This window comes from Gossypium arboreum, chromosome 2, assembly GCF_025698485.1.
Source record: "Gossypium arboreum isolate Shixiya-1 chromosome 2, ASM2569848v2, whole genome shotgun sequence".
Classification (NCBI taxonomy): domain Eukaryota; kingdom Viridiplantae; phylum Streptophyta; class Magnoliopsida; order Malvales; family Malvaceae; genus Gossypium; species Gossypium arboreum.
In genome coordinates this window covers 3851279-3872986 of record NC_069071.1, presented here as the reverse complement: position 1 = coordinate 3872986, position 21708 = coordinate 3851279, and the positions used below count along the sequence as shown (strand labels likewise).

Sequence of the window (21708 nt, the reverse complement as noted above, 5' to 3'; positions counted from 1 at the left end):
CATGAAAGGTAAAAGCTTTAACAACTAAAACTAGAGAGAACTAAAAATACATTAAGCAAAGATGAAAATGTCAATACAAGTAAAGAAATGGACTGAAATTGCAATTTAACCCTAGCTACAATAATACCTAACTTAACTAACAACAAGAACAACAATAAATTGCAGGAAAAATAAACACTATGCTAAATTATGTAATTATAATTTATACTACCAAATATGACATAAAGAATTTATCATTACACTCTGTCAATCAAACATATATTGGGAATTACAATTCTTTGCAATTACAAAAAAGTGTAATTACTACCGTAACAATTACATTTTGTTTCAATTAATTTGTGCTATCCGAACAGACTCTTAGTAAATTATCAAATATAATGCGTTACTTTATTTGGTTCATTTGGTTGGAATGTAAAATTTTAATGTTTGGTTGATAAAATGTTAGATTATTTAGAAATACATTTTACTAAATTATAAATTTATTTTTTAAATAAGTTTAATTACTTTAATTTTTTAATTTCAATTTTCATAAAATTATGATAAATTATGATAATTTTATTTTATTACCATTTATATATTAATAAATAAATATATTATGTTGAAATAAATTTATAAATAATAATTATAATAATTCATGAAAATAATTATCTCACCAATTAGTTGACTTTTAATATTGTTAGAAACTCAAAATAATAATTTTAAGTAATATAATAACTAATAGTATATAAATTGAAAAAATACTGCATGAAAGTAAAACCCTCATTAAAAATTGTGTTTTAATTAGACTTATATTTTTCTTACATAAAAAGTACTAAATTGATTAAAATAATAAAAGCTCTACAACTTAAAATTCCAATTGGAATATAAGATTATTTAAGAAAAATATGGTATCGAAATCACTCATTGTATTCCATAATCTTAAGATTATTAGAAATTTGAGATTACTACCTAATGGAAATAGTTAAGATTCGAACATGGTAATCATATTCTCGAAATCTTACTTTACTATCAAGGTTGTAAGATTCTGTGAACCAAACACTCTTCGATATTGACTTACTCGTAGTTGATGTTAACTTTATCACTACATTTGTAGTTCAATCAACTTAAATTATCATTTTGTAAGTATGCTAATAAAATTTTATCACTACATTTGTAGTTCAATCAACTTAAATTATCATTTTGTAAGTATACTAAAAATAAACCTAATTTATGTTCTTGGTTCAATTTAATCCTTGAGAATATGAGGGCTTTGTTTTGGGGTCTTAGCCTCATTATTTTTATTGAGTTTGAAAGCCCAATGTTATCAATTTTTCTGAGGTACATAGTCCAATGTTTTGATTTAAAAATAATTTAATAATGTTATTGGGTTTAGGATTGTTACATACACTTAAAATTGATGTAAAATTTAACATGTTCTTCTAAAATGTTAACCCCAAAAATATAGTAATTGTTTGAATAATTAAATTAAAAATATAATAACAAATTACGAAAGAATATGGATATTAATAGGAATGACTAAAAATTAGTTAATTGATTTAAGCGAAGTTGTGAGTTGATTTTTCACTTTATTCGATTAAAATAATCAATTTTCACGATTCATTTGATTCATTTTTAATTTTTAATTAAATAAATCAACTTATTTTTAATTAATAAATTTTAAATCCAAATTCAATGCTCACATAAATCCCAACTTAACTCAATATATGGATTGCCGGTTGAGTCTTAACTCGATTAACATAAGTTTGAGTACATTAAAATGTATTATCATCCTCCCATCTATGGGTTGGGGAGGGGCTATTGGTAGTTCTAAGCATGGTGTTAAAAAAAAGCAGTTATGATCAAAATCTATAATTAAATTATTAAAAAAATAACTCAATATATAAACTCAAATAAATAAATACCCAATAAAAATATTAAAAACTACAATTAATATTATAAATAGGAAAAATAGAAAATAGTTGTATCATCAACTCGTGAAATTTTGTAATTATAACGGTAACTTTTATATAAATAAATAAATCTTAAAAAGCAAAATATAACTAAATATAAACTAATCACACACAAAAAAATCAATTTCTATTATTTTATTGATTTTAACCCAATGTGGTTACCAAATATTAAAATCTTTTGGATTGAAAAAATAATATCGTGGGTACAATTATCATAAAGGCTTTTATATTAGAGTCGGATTACATTTTATTTTATTAAAGAAAAGAGCAAATTAATTCATATACGTTAGATCAAAGAGTAAACTAATCTTTTCATTAAAAAATTATCTATTTTACTGTTAATACCTTAGCATGAGGTACATGTGACTATTTGATTATCAACCACGTCGAATTTTAACAATAGAATTAGATGAAATTTTTAATAAAATAATTAATTTACTTTTTAATTTAATGTTATTTTCTTTAATAAAAGAATAAAATATAATTTAATTCTTAATAAAAAGACTTTCATGGGACTGAAAATTAAAATGGGGAAACAATGGATTCAAATCAGAATCAATCAAAAATTTAAAGAAAAACAAACAAAAAAATTTCCTTTTGATCTTTTTCTTTTTTCCAGATTCCAAACAACAGTAACATAAAGAAAAAAAGCAAAGAAGGGGGTCCAGGCAATGATTATGAGATGCATGCCATTCTTGGAAGACCCCATTAATGAGAGGATTGAAAGCTAATTTGACCAATCCATCCCTCTGCTGCTTTTGGTGCCACTGCAATTTTTTCGAGACCCAATCAATTCATTTCAAATACCTTATGAAAAAGAAATTTAAAAAGCAGCCATAATTAAGTATATTTAACTTTAATTTCAACATTTTTTTCTTGATTGATCCTTGGAAAAGACAAATTTTAGTCCTACATACACTCAATACATGCCTCCTTTAGAGTTGTGCATTGTATGGTTCAATTTTTTCATATTCAAAATTGAATCGATTTAGAGAGTAAAACCTAATAAATTAAAATAAAAATTTTAGCTTGATTCGATTTTTGATTTTATTTTTAAGTTAAAATAAATTTTAAATGAAGTATTTATAATTTTATTTCCTTTAATTCTATTTATATAATTTGTCTTCTTTATTCAATTTATTATATCGTATCACTTTTAGATTTTTTTATTTCAAATTCATTATAAAAATATTAAAATATTTATTTTCTTATATGTCCAACGTATCCTTAATTGTGTTTCCATTAGCTATAAATTAATAAAAATCAAAATAAAAATCATCAATTTGGTTTTAAATATTAATTGATATTGGGTTTAATGGCTTTCTATTTTAAAAGTATTAAGTTTTAATGAATATTTAAGTTTAAGATTTAAATTTGGGCTTAGATATATAAATAAGTTATAGATTATGACCTTACAAGTTTGGCCATGATTAGTTTATTCAATTTAAAATGTCAAAACCGAAAATTATCGAAAAGATTTAGTTTTTCAATTTAATTTTTTTGCACACCCTAATATTCTTTTCGGTATATTTTTTGAATTTTTTGTCTAATTATAAATTTCATCATTCACTTTATGAAAATTTAAAATTTTAAGCCTGGTCCTTGGGAAATTATTTCTTTTAAGTCTTTTAAAATTGAAATTTTTAAGTAACATATAGTAAATTCATACTTTAAACCTACTAGAATAATAAAATTATAATTTAATCCTTATAAAAATAATAAAATTATAAATTCATACAATAATAAAATTACAATTTATCTCTCATAAAATTTATAATTTGATTTTCACACGCCTTGGAATAAGAATTTTCCATAATATCTTTCCCTCTTTCTTCAGGTTGAATTTCCCAATTTTATGAAAATGTAAAATAAAAAGGGTCTCCATTTTTGTTTCTTTTCAATAGTAGTACATTGAATTTGATTCTATTTAGTACCTATGACTTTATTAGTATTAATAAAAGTTCAAAAAATAAGGATTAATATATTGGTATTTTTTGTAATTATCTAACACCATTAAAATATGCTATTGTGGCATTAACAGCCAATAATATAATGGCATTTGACAACTTCATATTTTGACAAATGATAAAAAAAAATTAATCAATATTATAATAAAAAATTATTTTGCCACATTTCAATTTTGAATCAATGTCGAAGCATCAAAGATCAAACCCATGAAGCAATTGAATTTCATAAAGAACCAATATCCAGAATGTTGCCTTTAAGCCATTGACCAAAAGCCAAAATAGTAGTTAACTTTTGTTGCAAGAAAAATAACAAATAGAGACAAATTTTCACATAGGCATGTGATTAAAGAGAATGCTGGTCTGGTCTGGTCTGGTCTCCCACCATGCACACCAGCTCGCACATTGACACTCCCACAAGTAACCCCAACTTGTTAAAACTAAATTTTTTTTTTAATAAATGCAATCATGTTTCACTCTTCATTTTCATTTTTTTTACAGTTCAGTCCCCACCAAAATTTTTTTTCAAGCCATTGGCACCATAATTGAACAGTACAGGGAAAAAAAGGATCATGGTTGAATTTACTTTATATACATTGTTGAAGAAGAAAAAAATCGGTCAAAAAACATACCTGGGATTTTCTTTCTTTTTTGAATTTAAGCTCAATGATCTTCAATGAAATTTGTTCTTCTTCTTTTTTTTTTTTTTAATAATCAGGCATGAACTGACCAATCTTTCCTTCTTCAGCAGCAGCCATTTTTTCTTCTGTAATTTTCAACCAAATACAAACCCCAGTGAAACTAATAACCAAACTCGCAAGTCCACTTCCTAATCCAATCCCAACAATGGCCAAAACTGATAGCCCTTTACTTTTCATAGGTGGTAAAGGGTATCCATAAAGATCCTTATTTCCACCAAAAGATGTGGCATTAAACCTTGGTAAATTCCCACTCCTATTACCTAATGATGCTGGTATTGGACCTGACAGCTTGTTGTTTGAAACATCAAAAGCTGACAACCGTGCTAATAGGCCTAATTCTTGAGGAATTTGACCAGTGAGTAAATTATCATGAAGATCAATGACGTTTAAGTAAGCACATAATGCAAGTTGTTGAGGGATCTCTCCTTCAAGGCGATTAGATGAAAGGTTGAGTACTGCTAAGTTGACTAAGTATTGTAAATCTTGAGGGATAGGACCTGAAATGGAATTTGAAGACAAGTCAAGGGATTGAAGATTGGTACAATTGGAAAGAAATGGGGAAATAGAGCCTTGAAGAGAGAGGTTGGTGAGGGAAAGCTTGTAGATTCGACCATTGTTACAAGTTGCACCAGGGAGATAAGATGTGAAACCACTACAAGGGTTTGCAAAGGTTGATTTGGTCCAGTTTTGTAAGTTGTTTAAAGGGTCTTTCAAGTTTTGGCTTAATTGAGTTAAACAAGCTTCGTCGTTTGGATCTGAGGAAGATAATGGAAGTGTAGTAAAGGTTAGCAGCAGCAAAAGAATTAAAAACCCCATGAAAGAACAAAAACAGAAAACCGGGGGGGGGGGGGTCTTTGAGATTAAAGGTTTGAACTTTGGTTCTTTGGACGTTGTCTTGGTTATGAAGAAGAAAACTTTTTTTTATAGGCAGATGTTAAGAAACAAAGGGGTAAGGGAACAAAGGGGGCAAATGGGGTTTGGTGAGAGAGAAAGAAAGAGAAGAGTGTGTTTAGGTGGGTAAGGATGGATGGTGACTATACGGGAGTTGAGTTGAGGGAAGCTATTGAGTTATGGGAACCAGCAGGCCCGCAGGCATTTGTTGTTGTGTTGTCGTCGAGGGATTGATTGATATGTTCAAGGAACGATGGGGGTGGCCTGGTGGGGGTGCGGGTGAAGAGTAAGGGAATTGAGGGATTTTGAGATTGCCTGCCAAAGAACTTTTTGCTTGACAAAGACTGTGATGCTTAATTCTTATAGTGATTTGATTTGACTTGGATTAGTATCTGTAAGGTGAATCAAACACCATATTGTTAAAATTTTATTTATTTTTATTGTTAAAAATTAATTAGGTTTGAATAATCAAATAACTACATATAATATGTTATTTATACATCATATTGATATGTAAATACTAATTTATGAACTTTTAATTAAAAGATTAATTTGATCTTTGACCTATCGTATAGGAATTAATTTATCTATTTTTGAGTAAAATGTCAAAATATAATCCAATTCTTTATACAAAAATTTTCATGATACTTTTACCACTTTTCAAGAATTTTAATGTATTCAACTACCACATCGTTGATATGCAGTGAACTACTCTCTAAATAAATTCTTATAAACTTAAAAAGAGTATCAAATTGCACAACACAATTTAAGTTTGAGTTTAGTTCATTAGCTTTTTATTATCATATTAGGTTAGAGTGAATTTGGGTTTAAAGCGAGAAGATGAATTCCTAAATTTGAATCTATTTCAAATGAGTATTAAATTTATTTCAAACCCAATTAATAAATTAAATTTGAATGAATAATTGATGGATAAATAAATATAGGTACAATGATTTATTTGGTATTTCCACTTAAAAAATTTATTTTAGCTTTTATTTAAATTTTTATCTTTTTATTTTTAAATTTGTATTTTTTGTCAAATCACCTTAAAAAGAATGAAAAAGTTAATATTTTTTAATTTTATTGATATTACATACATGTTAATTGTCACGTGGATGATACATTAGTATTTAATTAATTTTAAAATTTTAAAAATTATAAAAAAGTATTTTAAAAATTAAAAATCATTTAAATTATTTAAAAATTATTTTTAATATTTTTAAATTTTAAAATTAATTAAATGTTGGTGTATCATTTACGTGGCAATCCATGGTATGCTCACGTCAACAAAGTTAATAAATGTTAACTTTTTCTTCCATTTCGGATAATTTGACTTAACTTTTCTATCCATTTTGAGATGAATTGACAAAAAAATACAAGTTCAATAGTTAAAAGAGATGAAAAATTAAGTAAATGACTAAAATAATTTTTTTATAAAATTAGAGAGTCAAAAATTATTATGCCATTAATATATATTAAATGAAAATTTCTTATTAATATATTGTCCTTAGCTCCAAAATGAAATAAGCCAACCTTTTTGAAAACGGTTAAATTATTCTTCTGGGGCGAACTTGGTAACAATTTTCATATTGGAATTTGAATTTTTTTATTCAAGTGAATATTTAGATTTGGTAATTGTTCTTGTATTGGGGTATGAATTAGACAATTATTCTCACATTAGGGTTTGAACTTTTTTATCCAAGTTAGTCCCTGAACTTAACAATTATTTCCACATTATAGCTTAAACTTGACAAGTATTTCCACATCGAAGCCTAAACTTTAATGTTTTTAGAGAATCAGGGACTAACTTAGACCAAAATAAATTTAACCTTCATGGACTAACTTAAACAAAAAAAAAAATTCAACCCAATTTAAAAAATCATATACCAATATAAAAAACCTCAAATTAAAAAAATATAATTTAACCCTTTGAAATAAAAATATTTTCAACATGAATTGACATCACTTAATTAGCTAGTTCGGTGACTAATGTGACACATTCTTTTATTACTAAATTTTGATATTATTAACCCTTTAATAATGAATAAAAAATCGTGCTTAATATTATTCACCATTAAAAATCACTGAAAAAATCGATTGAATCTTAACTTGATTGATATGAATATTATTGTCAATGTAAGAGAACGTATGTTCGAAAATATTAAAATATATTATATTTATATTTATGGATCGGGGAAGACTTATAAACAATTCTAAATATTTTATTACAAAAAGTACATATAATAAAAAAAATTCAAAAGAGTGGGACGTGTGTTTACGGCTCCTATGAGAGTCCTCTGCAAACCCATTACTTTCATAATAAAACTTTGTCAAAATCGTTGTAAAAAAGCCAAGCTTTTGGGGGCAAACACTAATAATAGTTATAGCTTAGGCATGCCTAATTGGTGAGACCAAGCAAAGCCAACGCATGCTTGAGAATGTGATATATCACATTCATATCTTTGGTTATAATGACCCATCTTCATGTGAGATTTACATTTGGCAATTTTGATAACTTTGAATAGGGAATGAGGCAAAAGAATTTCAAGACCATTTTTTCAAGTGGGGTTTGTCCTAATTGATATTGATTGCTTTCCTAATCATTCTTTTTTGAGCTAAAAATTTCAAAACTAAACACTCTTTGTGTTGAGTGTGTTCACACTAAGGTAATTCTCGTTTACTAATTAAAATATTAATTATGTTGGTTAAGTAAAATTTCAAGTTTGAGTTTTGTAATTGTAAAAAAACAATGACAAAAATTCTTTACCTCCTGTTTAATTTTTTATTTAACTCAACTTTAAATTTAGTCAAAACTCAACACGACTAATGAATATCGAAATATATTTTGCACAATAAATCAAAAGAGAGAAAAAACGAAAATAAATAGTTGCAGGGGAACGTTTGGGGTCAAGGAATGTAAATTTCATGAGGTATTATCTTGAGCAGATAGTATCACATTTCCAATTGTGTCAAGATTTTATTCTATCTTAAGCAATGTAATATTTTCGACAATTTTATCGAATCTTTAATGACTTGAATTTATCTTACTTAAACCAAAACAAAATAATAATAATAATAATAAACTTAATGAATCAAATTCTCAAGTTGTTTAATATATGTTTTGAGTAACATTTCAACTTTATATATTTATTATAAGTCGAGAAAATTAATATTTTTCCATTATGTTATATTTTTCTATTACGTTTTGCTTGAAATATTACTTTTATAATAATTTACCATTTCATTTTATCAATTTAATCAAATTTGCCCTTATACAATAACAAATAATTTTAATAATAATATATTTTTTCTTATCATTTTGATTAAAAGAGAGCCCTAACTGGCTATCACTCCTCCTCAATTTCATAATATATATTTAATAAAAATATGAAATTAATTTACCACATAAATAATTTATTTATCAGTAAAATAAAAAATAAATATTAAAATTTTTGGTCGCTTAACTTGGCAATAAAGTCCACCTTATTACGTAAACTTGGTAGCTTGTTGCGGTCGTTGAGAGCACAAAAAATATCATATCCCCTGTAAAATAATAAAAAAGAACAGTAAAAGGGAAGTAGGGTCGAATCCTTAGGGATCGGATTATACGAACGCTTGTTTCTCAAATCTCAAGCGAATCGTGCCCAAGAAAACTCATGTGATGAAAAAATAAAAAAAAATAGAATTAAAGATTTGATTTGGAAAAAAAATAAAAAACAGAATCTAAAGTTGACTGAAATTGTGATTACGAAAATAATAAAAATAATAAAGAGAGTTGAAGGAAAAGAAATTCTTATTGGTAGATTCCAGCCTCCAGTTGTCTCATTCCGCCTTGGGTTCGATCGTCGGCTTTTAAATGACCCTTCTCAACTCAAGTAAGCCAGTTATAGTGGAAGAGGACGCCTACGATCACCAGCTCCAAAGATTAGACTTACAATTTTTAGGGAACCTGACTCTAGCCAGTAATCTATGCTAGATCAACGCTTCTCAATGGCGAATCCCACGCCATTTTGTCTATTTGGCTCGTCAACCTCTGATGCAGCAAGTTAACGAACCAACTGTGCAATCCTTCCAAAACATACAAAGCGACCGCCTTTGCATATGCTGAAAAGCTTTCTTCTTAAGGGCCATGGACGGAAGCGCCAGCCCGTAGTGCGGAGAAACGATGAATACTTGGCGAGAAGACTAAGTACGGATTCTAGGCCTCAAGAACCCTTTTTGGGGAATATTGACAACTTTCGGTTAGATAGGTTTTAGTGGCTCATGATAATGGTGGAAAAGAAAATAAATATAAAAATAGAAAAGGGAATTTTATTAAAAGAAAATATGAAGAAACAAAAGCCTAGACTTTCAGGGGGAGAGTGTTTACAGAAAAAAAGATGAACCCAAATAGAGTCACTTCACCCCTTATTTATAGTGCTAGGGAGATAGTCTAATTTAACTTAAATTCTAAAAAGATAAATACATTTAATTAAAGATAAATAGAGATAATTAAAATAAAATCCTAAAATTTAAATAATCCTAATAATTATCCTAATATAAATAAAATAGAGTCTTATAGAATAAAATCTCTTCTTTTTGCGTTTTTAGTCCTTGTGTCTTCCATGCTTGCACTTTTGGCACAATCTTTTTCCTGTGTCGCATATCAACCCATTGTGTCTCCAAATTCGCACTTTTGTCCATTAATTTTGCTTTTGCCTCCAAATCAGTCCCTAAAAGATAAAAAGACATAAATAGTTCAAATTAATAGGATCAAGCTCAGAATAAACACATGATTAATACATAAAAATACGTTATTCTAGAGCATTATCAAATTCCCCCTACTTAGCCCATGCTTGCCCTCAAGTATGGTTCCTGTCCACCGTGAAAATTAAATCCTGCCATGAAAGTAATTCTACTCCAAAGTTTTATAAAAATTAGTCAAAATGCATACGAAAAATAAAGAGAACCTTTAGCTTGATTTAAGTAAAATTGAAAAAGTGTTCCAATTAATACACATAAAATTAAGATCGACTTGGATTATTTCATGAAAATTAGGTAATTTACCAACCCTATCAAGACACCCTATTCGTTTTTACCTTTAGTCCTCACATTTTATTAATATGACTTATTTTCTTTTTTTATAGAATTTTAATTTTATTTATTTATTTTTACTTGGGGAAAAATATTGAACCTTTTGACGCGAAGAGAGATGACAGCCAAGCACCTCACCCCGGTTACTCAGCCCAACACATTCCTAATTTTTATTTTTCCTAAGAACATATCGAACCTTTTGACGCGAAGAGAGATGACATGAAGCACCTCACCCCTACATTACTCATTAACACATTCTTAGAAATTAATTCAGTTAGCGAGTTTTACCTAACACATCACACAACCTTTTGACGCGAAATAGGATGACAACCCAAGCACCCTACCCCGGTTACTCAGCTAATCACGTCTTAAGCTGCACTCATAACCATGGAAACATTATTATTATTAAACGAAATTTTAAATTTGGAGGACTTAGGAAAAACAATCAAGTGTCAAAAATAAGTTTCAGTAACCACCTTAATAGTCATGAACATATTTTAAGCATGCAATTAAGTGTCCTCTTTGTATTTAGACTTAATCAAATTTACCAAAATCAAGATAGGGTTAACTCTATTAATCATAATTGTTTAGACTAAAAGAAATAAAACGGTGGAGATGAAATCTATCAAGCAAAATCATAATTAACTTAGTAGATAAGAATCATGCATGTGGGTCAAACAGTGGGCAAGTCGTGGTCAAATTCTTGGGTATGAAAAGAAGCAAAATATTCTTAAAAAAATTATATGGGCAGCAACAACCGAATCAGCAGCAACAACAAAGATTCAGCATCTAAAACGAAAGAAATAATAAGGAATACCTCCCCCCTACTTAAACCACATAGTCTTCGATGTGGAATAAATAAATAAATAGGTAGAAGAAAAGTTTAGAAGTACTCCCCGTGTAGTTATTATCGTTCGCGCATTATGGTAATAAGTTCTCCCTATTGTTGCTTCTGTTTACCTAGACAAAAGAAGAGAATTTTATTAATATCTGAAAATAATAAATAAAAAGATAAAATAAAATAAAAATAAAAATAAAAATTAGGTTGCCTCCTAACAAGCGCTTGTTTAACGTCGTTAGCTCGATGCCTTGAACGGTTTTATGGTGGTTCTAACTGAATTTTCTCGACCGTGTGGGCCTGGAAATTTTCGTAAAATGTCTTCAGCCATTGACCATTGACTGTGAACCGCTTTCCCGATTCTTCACTTTCTATTTCAACTGCGCTATGCGTAAATACTTCAGTCACAACAAAAGGTCCTTGCCACCGAGATCGAAGCTTACCTGGGAATAGCTTTAATATGGAGTTATAAAGTAAAACTCTTTGTCCTACCGAAAAATGCTTCTGAACTATATTTTTTTCATGAAACAGCTTTGTTTTGTCTTTATAAATTCGAGCATTCTTGTAGGCATCATTGCGAATTTCCTCCAATTTTTGAATGTCCAATTTCCTTGCCTTCCCTGCGGGCTCTAACTCTATGTTACATTGCCGAATAGCCCAATAAGTTTTGTGCTCCAATTCTACTGGTAGATGACACGCTTTGCCAAAAATAAGTCGATATGGGGTCATGCCAATTGGTTCCTTATACGCCATCCAATAGGCCCAAAGTGCGTCATTGAGCCGAAGACTCCAATCCTTACTGTAAACGGGCCAATTTGCCTGAGCCCACGTCAGAACCAAATCCAGAATAAAGAAACAAAAAATCAAAATTAAAATGTCCAGTGTTATAAACAGTCCGGGGCCCAAAAATATACAATGGTCCACAGCCCAATAGCCAATTAAAACCCAACACTTAATACCCTAGCCCAAATGTAGACCCAAACGCCCAAGGCCCGAACAGCCCAAAATTCCTTAACAAACGGAAACCCTAAATCACCCCCCTTTTCTCCTGCGCTGCAACAGCAGCCTCCATGCGCCTTCAGCCCCGTACGACCGCCACACACGCCTCTATACGCCTCACGCCAAGAGCCAGCACGAACCCCGTACACGCGCCCTGCACTCGTACCTGCAAAAAAACAAACGAGCAACAACAGTATATACCCAATGCGAAAGCAAAGAAAGAATTTTGTATTTTTATTTATTTATTTCTATCATTTTCAGCTATAAAGCAAAAGCATTCGATCATTGTATTTTTTTTACACAAAAAAAAATGCAATACAAATAGAGGCATATTATACAAAAAAGGCAACCAATATTCGAAGGTGATTTCCATTTTCGACTTTTGTTCTTCATCTCCTCCGATTTTTGCTTATTCATATAGAAATAACACGAAAAGAGGGGTTTACCTTGTGAGCCGGCCATTGTTTCCCTTTCATTTCGTCGAAATCGAAAACTGAATGGGATTTTAAGGCTAAAAAACCACCCTTTTGGAGTCCGAAATCATCGGTTGCCATTCGGTGTCTAGAGGAGTGCTTAGGATTTCGACTGAGCAACCAAAAAGGAGGCTAGGGTTCCGCTTTGGTTCGGATGATTGAAGGCTGTATTTAGCCTTATAAGGAAGCCAAAAAACGGCGTCGTTTAAGCCAAATGCAATGGCCTAAAAAACGATGTCGTTTGAAATCACGCCCGACCCGATCCGATTCCTAACCCTCAGGACCCGCGTGTCTTTGCGGTGAAGGGTTATTTGCAGTACAAGTCCCTCCCCTTTCGCGTTGTATTTAAATCGGCCTGCATTCTTGTTTCTTTTTTTTTTAATTTAGACTTATAATTCGTGCTCATTTGTAATCGGATCCGCGCTTAAACGCAACGTTTTATTGCCTGGATGATTTCCAGTTTGAGCCCCTATGCATTTGCGCGCTTTACTTACCAGTCCCTTTTATTATTATTACCTTATTTTCAAATTATCCCTTTTGTTTTGGGTTAATTCTAATTAAATCCTTTTAGTCTATAACTTTCATTCTTAATTGCTTAGTTGTACAATTGTTTTGAAGATTTTTTATTATGTTAATATTTTGTATTTTTTTATATATTTTATTTTCTATATACATATATATTTGTACATGCATAATTTTGTTTTGTTTTGTAAAGTCATCACTTTGAATTTCTTTTTGCATTAAGCTATTTTAATATTCTTATACAACCTCTTGTTTAAATATTAATATATATACATACGTATACTTTGTATTAAAGTTAATTTTATTATATATACATTATTAACCTTATATCATTTTACGTACATGATTTCTTTTAAATTTATTCTTGTATTGTATCATATAATTCCTTCTAAATTTATTCTTGCATTTTATTATATAGTCTTACATAATATATCTTTAAAATTATTATTATACATATATAAAATTATTGATACCTATATTTGATCTCCATATATTATTTAATTTATGTATTTTATATAGTTTTCCTTATATATATATAAGCACATTCTTAAAGCTATTATATAATTTATTATAAAATTAACTTAACCTTGTATGTATTTTTATGTTTTACAAATAATTGTTTTAAAGTTATTTATGTATATATATGTTTTGTAAATCTATTGTGTATATTTCCTAGGATTATATTTTATCATGCATTCTTGCTTTTTTTTATACTACTTATGTTATTTAAATTTTATTTTATTGTGTGTATTTTAGCCAACATTTTTAACACTTTATACATTATGTATTTTTTTAAAAAAATATTCATTCTATAACACATTTTTAATGATTGCATGTGTATGTTAAGCTTGTCTTTACAATTGTTTTCTAATTTATCAATCCATCAATTCATATAGTGTGTATCATGTACTTATCATTGTTTTAAAATAGTTTTATACCATATTGCTTCTTTGATTTGCATTTTGTTTTGTACATCTAGTAGTAATCATTTTATATTATGCCATGTATGTTGTCGTTTCATATTATTTATTCATTGCTTTATATCATCATGTTAATTATTCTCCATGCATGATCGAAATTGAGCTATATTTCCAAGTTAGTTATACTTACTTGTTTAAGTGCTTGTTAGTTGATTAAATAAATTGCTTTATCTTCATTCTTCCATTGTCATACTTTTATGTGTATATATATTATCCCATATCATTGTTTTCCACTTGGTTTACGAAATGTGATTTTATAAAATCTGAATTTTTATGACTAGTTTCGTCTTATTTCGAGTCAAATTAATGCGCTTTAAGCTAGTTTTATAATCATTCATGTTTTCTAAAAATCCTTTAAAATGAAGGTGATGTTCGATATTTGGCAATTCGTGGAATCGTGCCCTAACGTGCCGGGTTACAATTTCTTGTTTGCTCAAAATAATCAAATGTCCCTTTGGAATTTCATTCATGTTTCCTAAAAAGTCTTTAAAACGAAGGTAATGTTCGATGTTTAGAAATTCGGGGAATCGTGCCCTATCGTGCTGGGTTGCGATTTCCTGTTGGTTCAAAATAATCGAATATCCCCCTTAGAATTTCACTCATGTTTCTTAAAAATTCTAAAAATAAGGCAATGCTCGATGTTTAGAAATTCGAGGAATCGTGCCCTACTGTGCTGGGTTTCGGTTTTACGTTGGACTAAATAATCGGGCATCCTTTTGTAATTTTCAACTTATAAACTTTTGGAAGTCAAAATTTATCGTGTTTTTAAGGGTATAAAGGATTATGTCCTATCGTGCTGGATATGATGCTATATTCCTCCAAAACGAGAAGCCTTTGACGACCAACTCGGGTTATTCAAATGTTATTAAAAAAAACCACATTTCAATTTTTTTTTTTAATTTTAAACATAAGGACAATATTTAATCGATTTGGTACCAATTTTGGGCGTAGTGAGGGTGCCAATCCTTCCTTATGCATAACCGAATCCCGAACCTATTTTCTCAAAAGTTCATAGACCAAAATCGTTGTTTTAGTAAACCAAAAATGTTTTATTAAAAGAACCAAATTCTTAGGTGATCCGATCACACCAAAACAAAAAGATCAGTGGCGACTCTACCCTTTTTGTTTTTCAAAAAGTAGATCCCCCGTTTCTTTATTAATTTAAAAGTTTGAAAAAGATGGTTTCGACAGCTTGGTGACTCCGCTAGGGACGGAACGAGAGAGTCGAGCCATAAAATTGGTTGTTTGTTGTCCTCTTGTCAAAATCTGAAAATTTGTTTTAAAAATCATGTGTCTTTCAAATGCATTTGTTTGTATGGTTGTTACGGTCCGAGTCTCGTAGAATAATATCGCATTGCATTGCATGACCGCTGTGGTCACACCTTCTAAGTGGGAGTAAGAAACTATGCTTTCATGAGGTTTTCACCTCTGCATGGGCTAGTGGATTGCTTCCGGGGTACATCCGTACCTATGATTTCGTGAGATTTTCATCTCCGCATGGTCATAGGGAAATGTATCCCCCTAAACCGAACTCGTTCTATATGAGCCTATAATGGGTGAGGATTGAGGAATCTGCTAGTTCAGGTACCTTATTACTAGAACCGAACCACATATAGTGAACCTTAGGAGCTATCCTTGGGTAGAGCCACGTCAAGCCTTAGTATTTACCCGTATATACGTTGTGATTATCGTTTATATGCTTGCATGTTATCATTATTATTTGATACTAACCTGTGTTTTGTTTTGATTGTGTTTTGCATGGCATTGCATACTAAAGGAGGTGTTGATTCGTATTCAATTACTAAGTTAGAAAGTTTGACATGAAGAACGATTTTTTTAGTAAAGTCGAGGATAATACGGCCGTTCGTGCATGGTCAAAGAAGCTACAATCAGAGAAAGAGGATAGCTTGGTAGAAGGATATATATCAGAGTTGCAGGAATTCACTCGCGTCAATGTAGCACAGAATGAGCTGCAAGAGTTGAGAGATATATGGGCTCGTTGGGATGAAGGGATCAAGCAGTTGTTTTATCAAAGCTATGGTGATATATCCTACTCGCTGGACATTAGAGTGGATAAACATCTGTTCTGAGTTATGGTGCAATTTTAGAATTCTGCTTACAAGTGTTTCACTTTTGGAGAAGTGGATTTAGTACCTACCATGGAGGAATACATTACTCTGCTCAGGTGTCCAAAAATTCAGGTCAGAAAGACTTATGCCCGGGTTTTTAGTGGTCAGACTTTCGTGAAGAAATTGATGAGCCTTTCAGGGATGAGTGAGCCTTGGGTCACTGTTCGGATTCAACAAAAGGGAGATAGTAAATGTATCCCCTGGGAGAACTTGCGAGGTTTGATTTTAACGCATCCAGATGAAAGAAAGAGGGTTGATATCTTCGCCTTAAGCATCTACAGCTTGGTAATTTTTTCTAAGGCTTTGAGGCACGTGGACGAGGCAGTTATTGACTTATTCGATCATCTTGAGAAAGGAATCACACCTGTACCAGCGATATTGGCTGAGACATTCAGATCTTTGAGCACGCGTCGGAAGACAGGCGAGGGGCAGTTTATTAGATGCGCACAATTATTGATGGTATGGTTTTATGGGCACTTTTGGAATGTAGACAAGGTTTCTTATCGGGTATTTTTTTAAGGTTATTCCCCGTTAAAAGAAGAGGCGGCCATATAAAGGAGGGAGGATATCTCAGAGGAGAAGTGGATGGAAATCTTCAAAAACCTCAAGGAGGGGGATATAGAGTGGAGAGCTTATTGGATGGTGCCTGATGAGATCATGTATCGATGTGGTGACTTTGATTGGGTGCCGTTGTTAGGAATTTGAGGAGCTACCGGGTATACTTCATTGCTTGCCTTGAGGCAATATAAATCAAGGCAGTTAACCACGACCTACGGACTTGCTTAGTGTGAATTCTCCTTTTAAGGTGCCCACTATAAGAAGAAAGTTCGGGAGCTATCAGATGCTTGGAAGCAAACTCGTTGGATGAAGAGGTTGGCCGCCGGTTCCATGGTGACGCCTGAGTATGATGGATGGTTTAAGAAGAGGGTTAATGATAATGTTCCTAAGCCAAGCTTGGAGAATACTCGACCTGTGGAGGAACAATTACAAGTCACCCCGTCAGAGTTGGAAATTATAAAGCAAGACTTCGAGAAGAAGAGTTCAGCACTTGGGAAAAAGATTAAACAATTGGAGGAAGACAAGATGCACCTAAGATTAGACGCTGATGTCCAGAGGTCAGAGGCTGAGAAGTGGAGAAAAGGGAAAACAAAGGCTGAAGAAGATCTAGACAGCTTGAAGACTGACTATAAGAAGTTACGTTTGTCTGTGAGGACTGCGGGGTTAGGTAAGACTTCCGAACAATGGCGCCATGAAATTCGAGAAGAAATGACCAAGGCCGACCGATGGGAAAGGAAATTCCAAAAAGCTCAGGCATGAAATGAAGATTTAGAGAAGAGTCCGTCAGAAAACAGAAATGAGCGAGGTGAATTAAAGGCTAGAGTGGCAGAACTCGAGAAGTCTCTTCATCAGTACCGAAACCGCAATACTGTAATGGAATTGAGGGCAAGTTTGAGCAAGATAGAAGAAATAAAAGGAAAAATAGAAGAATTAGAAGCGTCACTGCAAAACTGTGAGGTGCCGATTTAGTTTTTCGAGGCAAATGAGGACCGTTGGAAAGAGCAGCTTCATCATGCTCAAGATCAAGTCAGAAACAGAGATTACCTTATGGGGGAAGCCATAACCCAGATTCAGGAGGTACCTGACTACTTGTAAGCTTTAGCGGTACAGGCAGACACACTGAGCCTAAAGTACGAGTTGGAGTCGGATCGCGGGCAGGAGTTGGCCTCGTTGCTTAGGAAAATTAAGACTTTAAGCGTTAGAGCAAAGTTTTATTTGTAACTCAACTTTATGTAAAAGAATTTTATTTTCTAGTGAAGTTTTCTAAAGGGAATTGAATCAAAATTGATGCCTCCTTTGCATTCATGCATTTGCATTACATCTCATCATTATGCATTAAAGGTCATAAAAAGTTTCTACTTAATTAAAAATCATTTCAGTAACCTGGAAACCAATGAAAACCAACCAACTACGCACCCTTACGGTACAAGGAAAAAGTCAATGGATAAAAGACTTGAGAAATTGGAGCAAATGCAAAAGGACATGCAGGAACAAATGCAGTCTCAGATGCAATAGCAGCTAGCCAAGATTCAGCGAGAGATGAATGAGCAAATGATGGAATCCCAAAGGGAAATGATAAGTCAGTTATCCCAATTACTGATGGGAAGAACCGATAAAGGAAAGGGCCCCATAGACAATGTTGAGGAAACTAATCAGGATTCTTAATACCCCTTAGCTTCACTCCGACATATGTACCGACAAAGCCCGAGATTAATTTACAAAAACCATCTGTTACGATCATGCCTCAGTAGATTCAGGCTAGAGCCTCGATATTGATGAATTTCCAAGCCAGCTCAGGCTCTAACCTCGTTAATAACCTGAATTATCCACCCGTTCCTAATTTGGATGAAGTTGCTGAAGAAGAAAAGGCGAGGATAGATTCGCAAAAACAATTGGAAGAACGATGTAGATGGCTCGAGAAGAAATTCAGAGCTATGGAAAGAGTAGATAATCATCAAGAGATTGATGCTAAGGACTTGAGTTTGGTCTCAGACTTGGTCCTTCCCCTTAAATTCAAAATGCCTGAATTTGAGAAATACAATGGAATGAGCTGCCCTGAAGCTCACATCACGATGTTTTGCAGACGAATGACGGGATATGTCCACAATGACCAACTATTGATTCACTGTGTTCAAGATAGTCTAGTTGGGGCGGTATCTAAGTGGTATAACCAATTAAGCCGCGCTAAAATTAACTCATAGAAGCCTGGCTCAGGCCTTTATGAAGCAATACAATCATGTGACGGACATGACCCTCGACAGAATCACTCTCTAAAAACATGGAGAAGAAGTCAAATGAAAATTTCAGACAGTACGTACAAAGGTGGAGAGAAGTGGCCATACAATTTCAGCCGCCGCTTCTAGAAAAAGAAACGACGATGCTCTTTATTAACACCTTGAAGGCCCCTTTTATCACTCATATGTTGGGAAGCGCCACCAAGAACTTCTCAGACATAGTGATAACGGGTGAAATGATTGAAAATGCTGTGAGGAGTAGAAAGATAGAATCAGGAGAAACTACCAGAAAGTCGGCCCCGAGGAAAAGAGAAAATGAAGTAAATAATACGAGCACATTCAGTAAGGGTTAGTCCAAGTCATTCACCGTAAATCAACCCAAGACCGTGACCACCAACCAACATAGTACTGTGAGACGAGAATCCAATGCGAGGGAGAACACAGAAAGGCCACAGTTCACCCCTATACCCATGACGTATAGGGAGTTGTACCAGAACCTGTTTAACGCTCATGTAGTGTCCCCTTTTTACTTGAAGCCACTGTAGCCCCCGTATCCCAAATGGTATGGCACAAACGCCCAATGTGAATACCACGCAGGAATTACCGGGCATTCGATCGAAAACTGCACCGCATTTAAGAAGGTAGTCGAAAGACTCATTAAAATGGGGATTGTGAGGTTTGACGACCCAGCCATACCCAATGTAGCAGGAAACCCACTCCCCAATCATACTGATAAATGAGTGAATAGGATAAGTGAAGGCAAGAATAAGAGGATCAAAAGTGAGGTTGCAGAAGTCAGGAACCCATTGAGACGGGTGTGGAAGGAGATGGTCAAGAGAGGATTGATCGCGTTGGATTCGAGGGAAGAATCTGAAGAAGAGAGGAACTACTGCAAGTTTCACAACGAGGTGGGGCATGAAATCCAAGAGTGTGTGGAGTTCAAGGCCCTAGTACAGAACATGATGAACAATAAGGAAATGGAGTTCTATGGAGAAGCTAAAAACCCAGGAGAGGGAGATATATGTGCATCGGAGGGAGAATCGACGGTGCAGAATCAAACAGTTAACTATTCCGTGGTCATCATATCACGGCCCAAAAGTAATGAAACTGGAGTGCAAATGTCACCGAGGGTCATAATCCAAAGACCTGCAGTCTTTCCCTACAAAGACAGCAAAAGAGTCTCATGGAATTATGATTACAACGTAACGATTTTAGGAAAGGAAAGCCTGGTTGACGTTTCAAAAGAGGACCAAGATAGGGGCTCCTATACATGTAGAAGGAGACGTTACGATACAGCAAGCTAGAAGGCAGAACCCGTAAAAGGAAAAGCCCCAGTGGTCGAAGAGATGAAGGAAAAAGTGACCAAACCTGAACTTCCTATCAATGAGCCACTTAACGAGGAGGAGGCTAAGGAGTTTTTAAAATACCTAAAGCACAGCGAGTACAGTGTAGTGGAACAACTACATAAACAACCAACTCGTATTTCGGTGCTGGCCTTACTTTTGAGTTTGAAAGTTCACCGCAGCGCGCTGATGAAGGTATTGAATGAAACATATGTTACCAATGATATCTCCGTCAACAAGATGGACCGCTTGGTTAGCAACATAAGTGTCGACAACTATATCTTCTTCAATGACGACGAGATACCACCCGGTGGCATAAGGTCGACTAAAGCTTTACACATTACCACGCACTGTAAGAGATATACGCTGCCAGACGTACTGATTGACAATGGCTCGGCTTTGAACTTTCTACTATGTACCACGTTAAACAGATTACCTATAGACAACTCTCATATGAAGGAGTGTCAGAACATAGTGAAAGCATTCGATGGCACGGAGAGGAGGGTGATGGGTAGAATCGAGGTACCTTTTCAGATCGGGCCAAACACATATGAGGTGGATTTCCCAGTAATGGATATCAAGCCCTCATACAATTGCTTATTGGGGAGGCCTTGGATACATTCAACTGGGGCAGTGCCTTCACAGTTGCATCAAAAGTTGAAATTGGTATCAGAGGGGTGGTTGATAACGATCAATGCTGAAGAGGATATCATTGCAACTGTAAGCAATAATGCGCCCTATTTGGAGACAGATGACGAAGCAATCGAATATTCATTTCGGCCTCTGGAATTCGTTAATACGACGTTCATCGCCGAGGGAAGCAAGATTCTGATGCTAAAATTGTCCAAAACTACGAGGATGAGTCTACGGTTGATGGTTGGAAAAGGGGCCCTACCCGAAAGAGAACTTGGGAGACATCTCCAAGGAAGGGTTGAAACGCCAGTACTGAAGGACAAGAGAGACCACTTCGGCTTAGGATTTAAGCCGGATACTAGACAAAGGAGAAGGGAGCTGGAAAAGAAGCAAGAAAGAATGAGAGCACGGTTAACGGGGG

At 33.0% G+C, this 21708-nt stretch overlaps 1 protein-coding gene across 2 annotated transcripts; it reads right to left on the bottom strand.

The window, feature by feature from the left end:
• Nucleotides 1–2484: 2484 nt before the first annotated feature.
• Nucleotides 2485–5853, bottom strand: LOC108469259 (receptor-like protein 44). Of its 2 annotated transcripts, XR_008279075.1 has the most exons (2): nt 4546–5853; nt 2485–2716 (listed from the first exon to the last, which is right to left on the bottom strand). XR_008279075.1 is itself a non-coding variant. In XM_017770150.2 (1 exon), exon 1 carries the CDS (start codon nt 5428–5430, stop codon nt 4621–4623), a length of 810 nt encoding a protein of 269 aa, XP_017625639.1. In that variant the 5' UTR covers nt 5431–5853; the 3' UTR covers nt 4138–4620. The 2 variants fall into 2 exon arrangements, 1 of the variants encoding a protein (XP_017625639.1); XM_017770150.2 differs by lacking the exon at nt 2485–2716 and having other exon boundaries at nt 4138–5853.
• Between the last annotated feature and the right edge of the window lie 15855 nt (nt 5854–21708).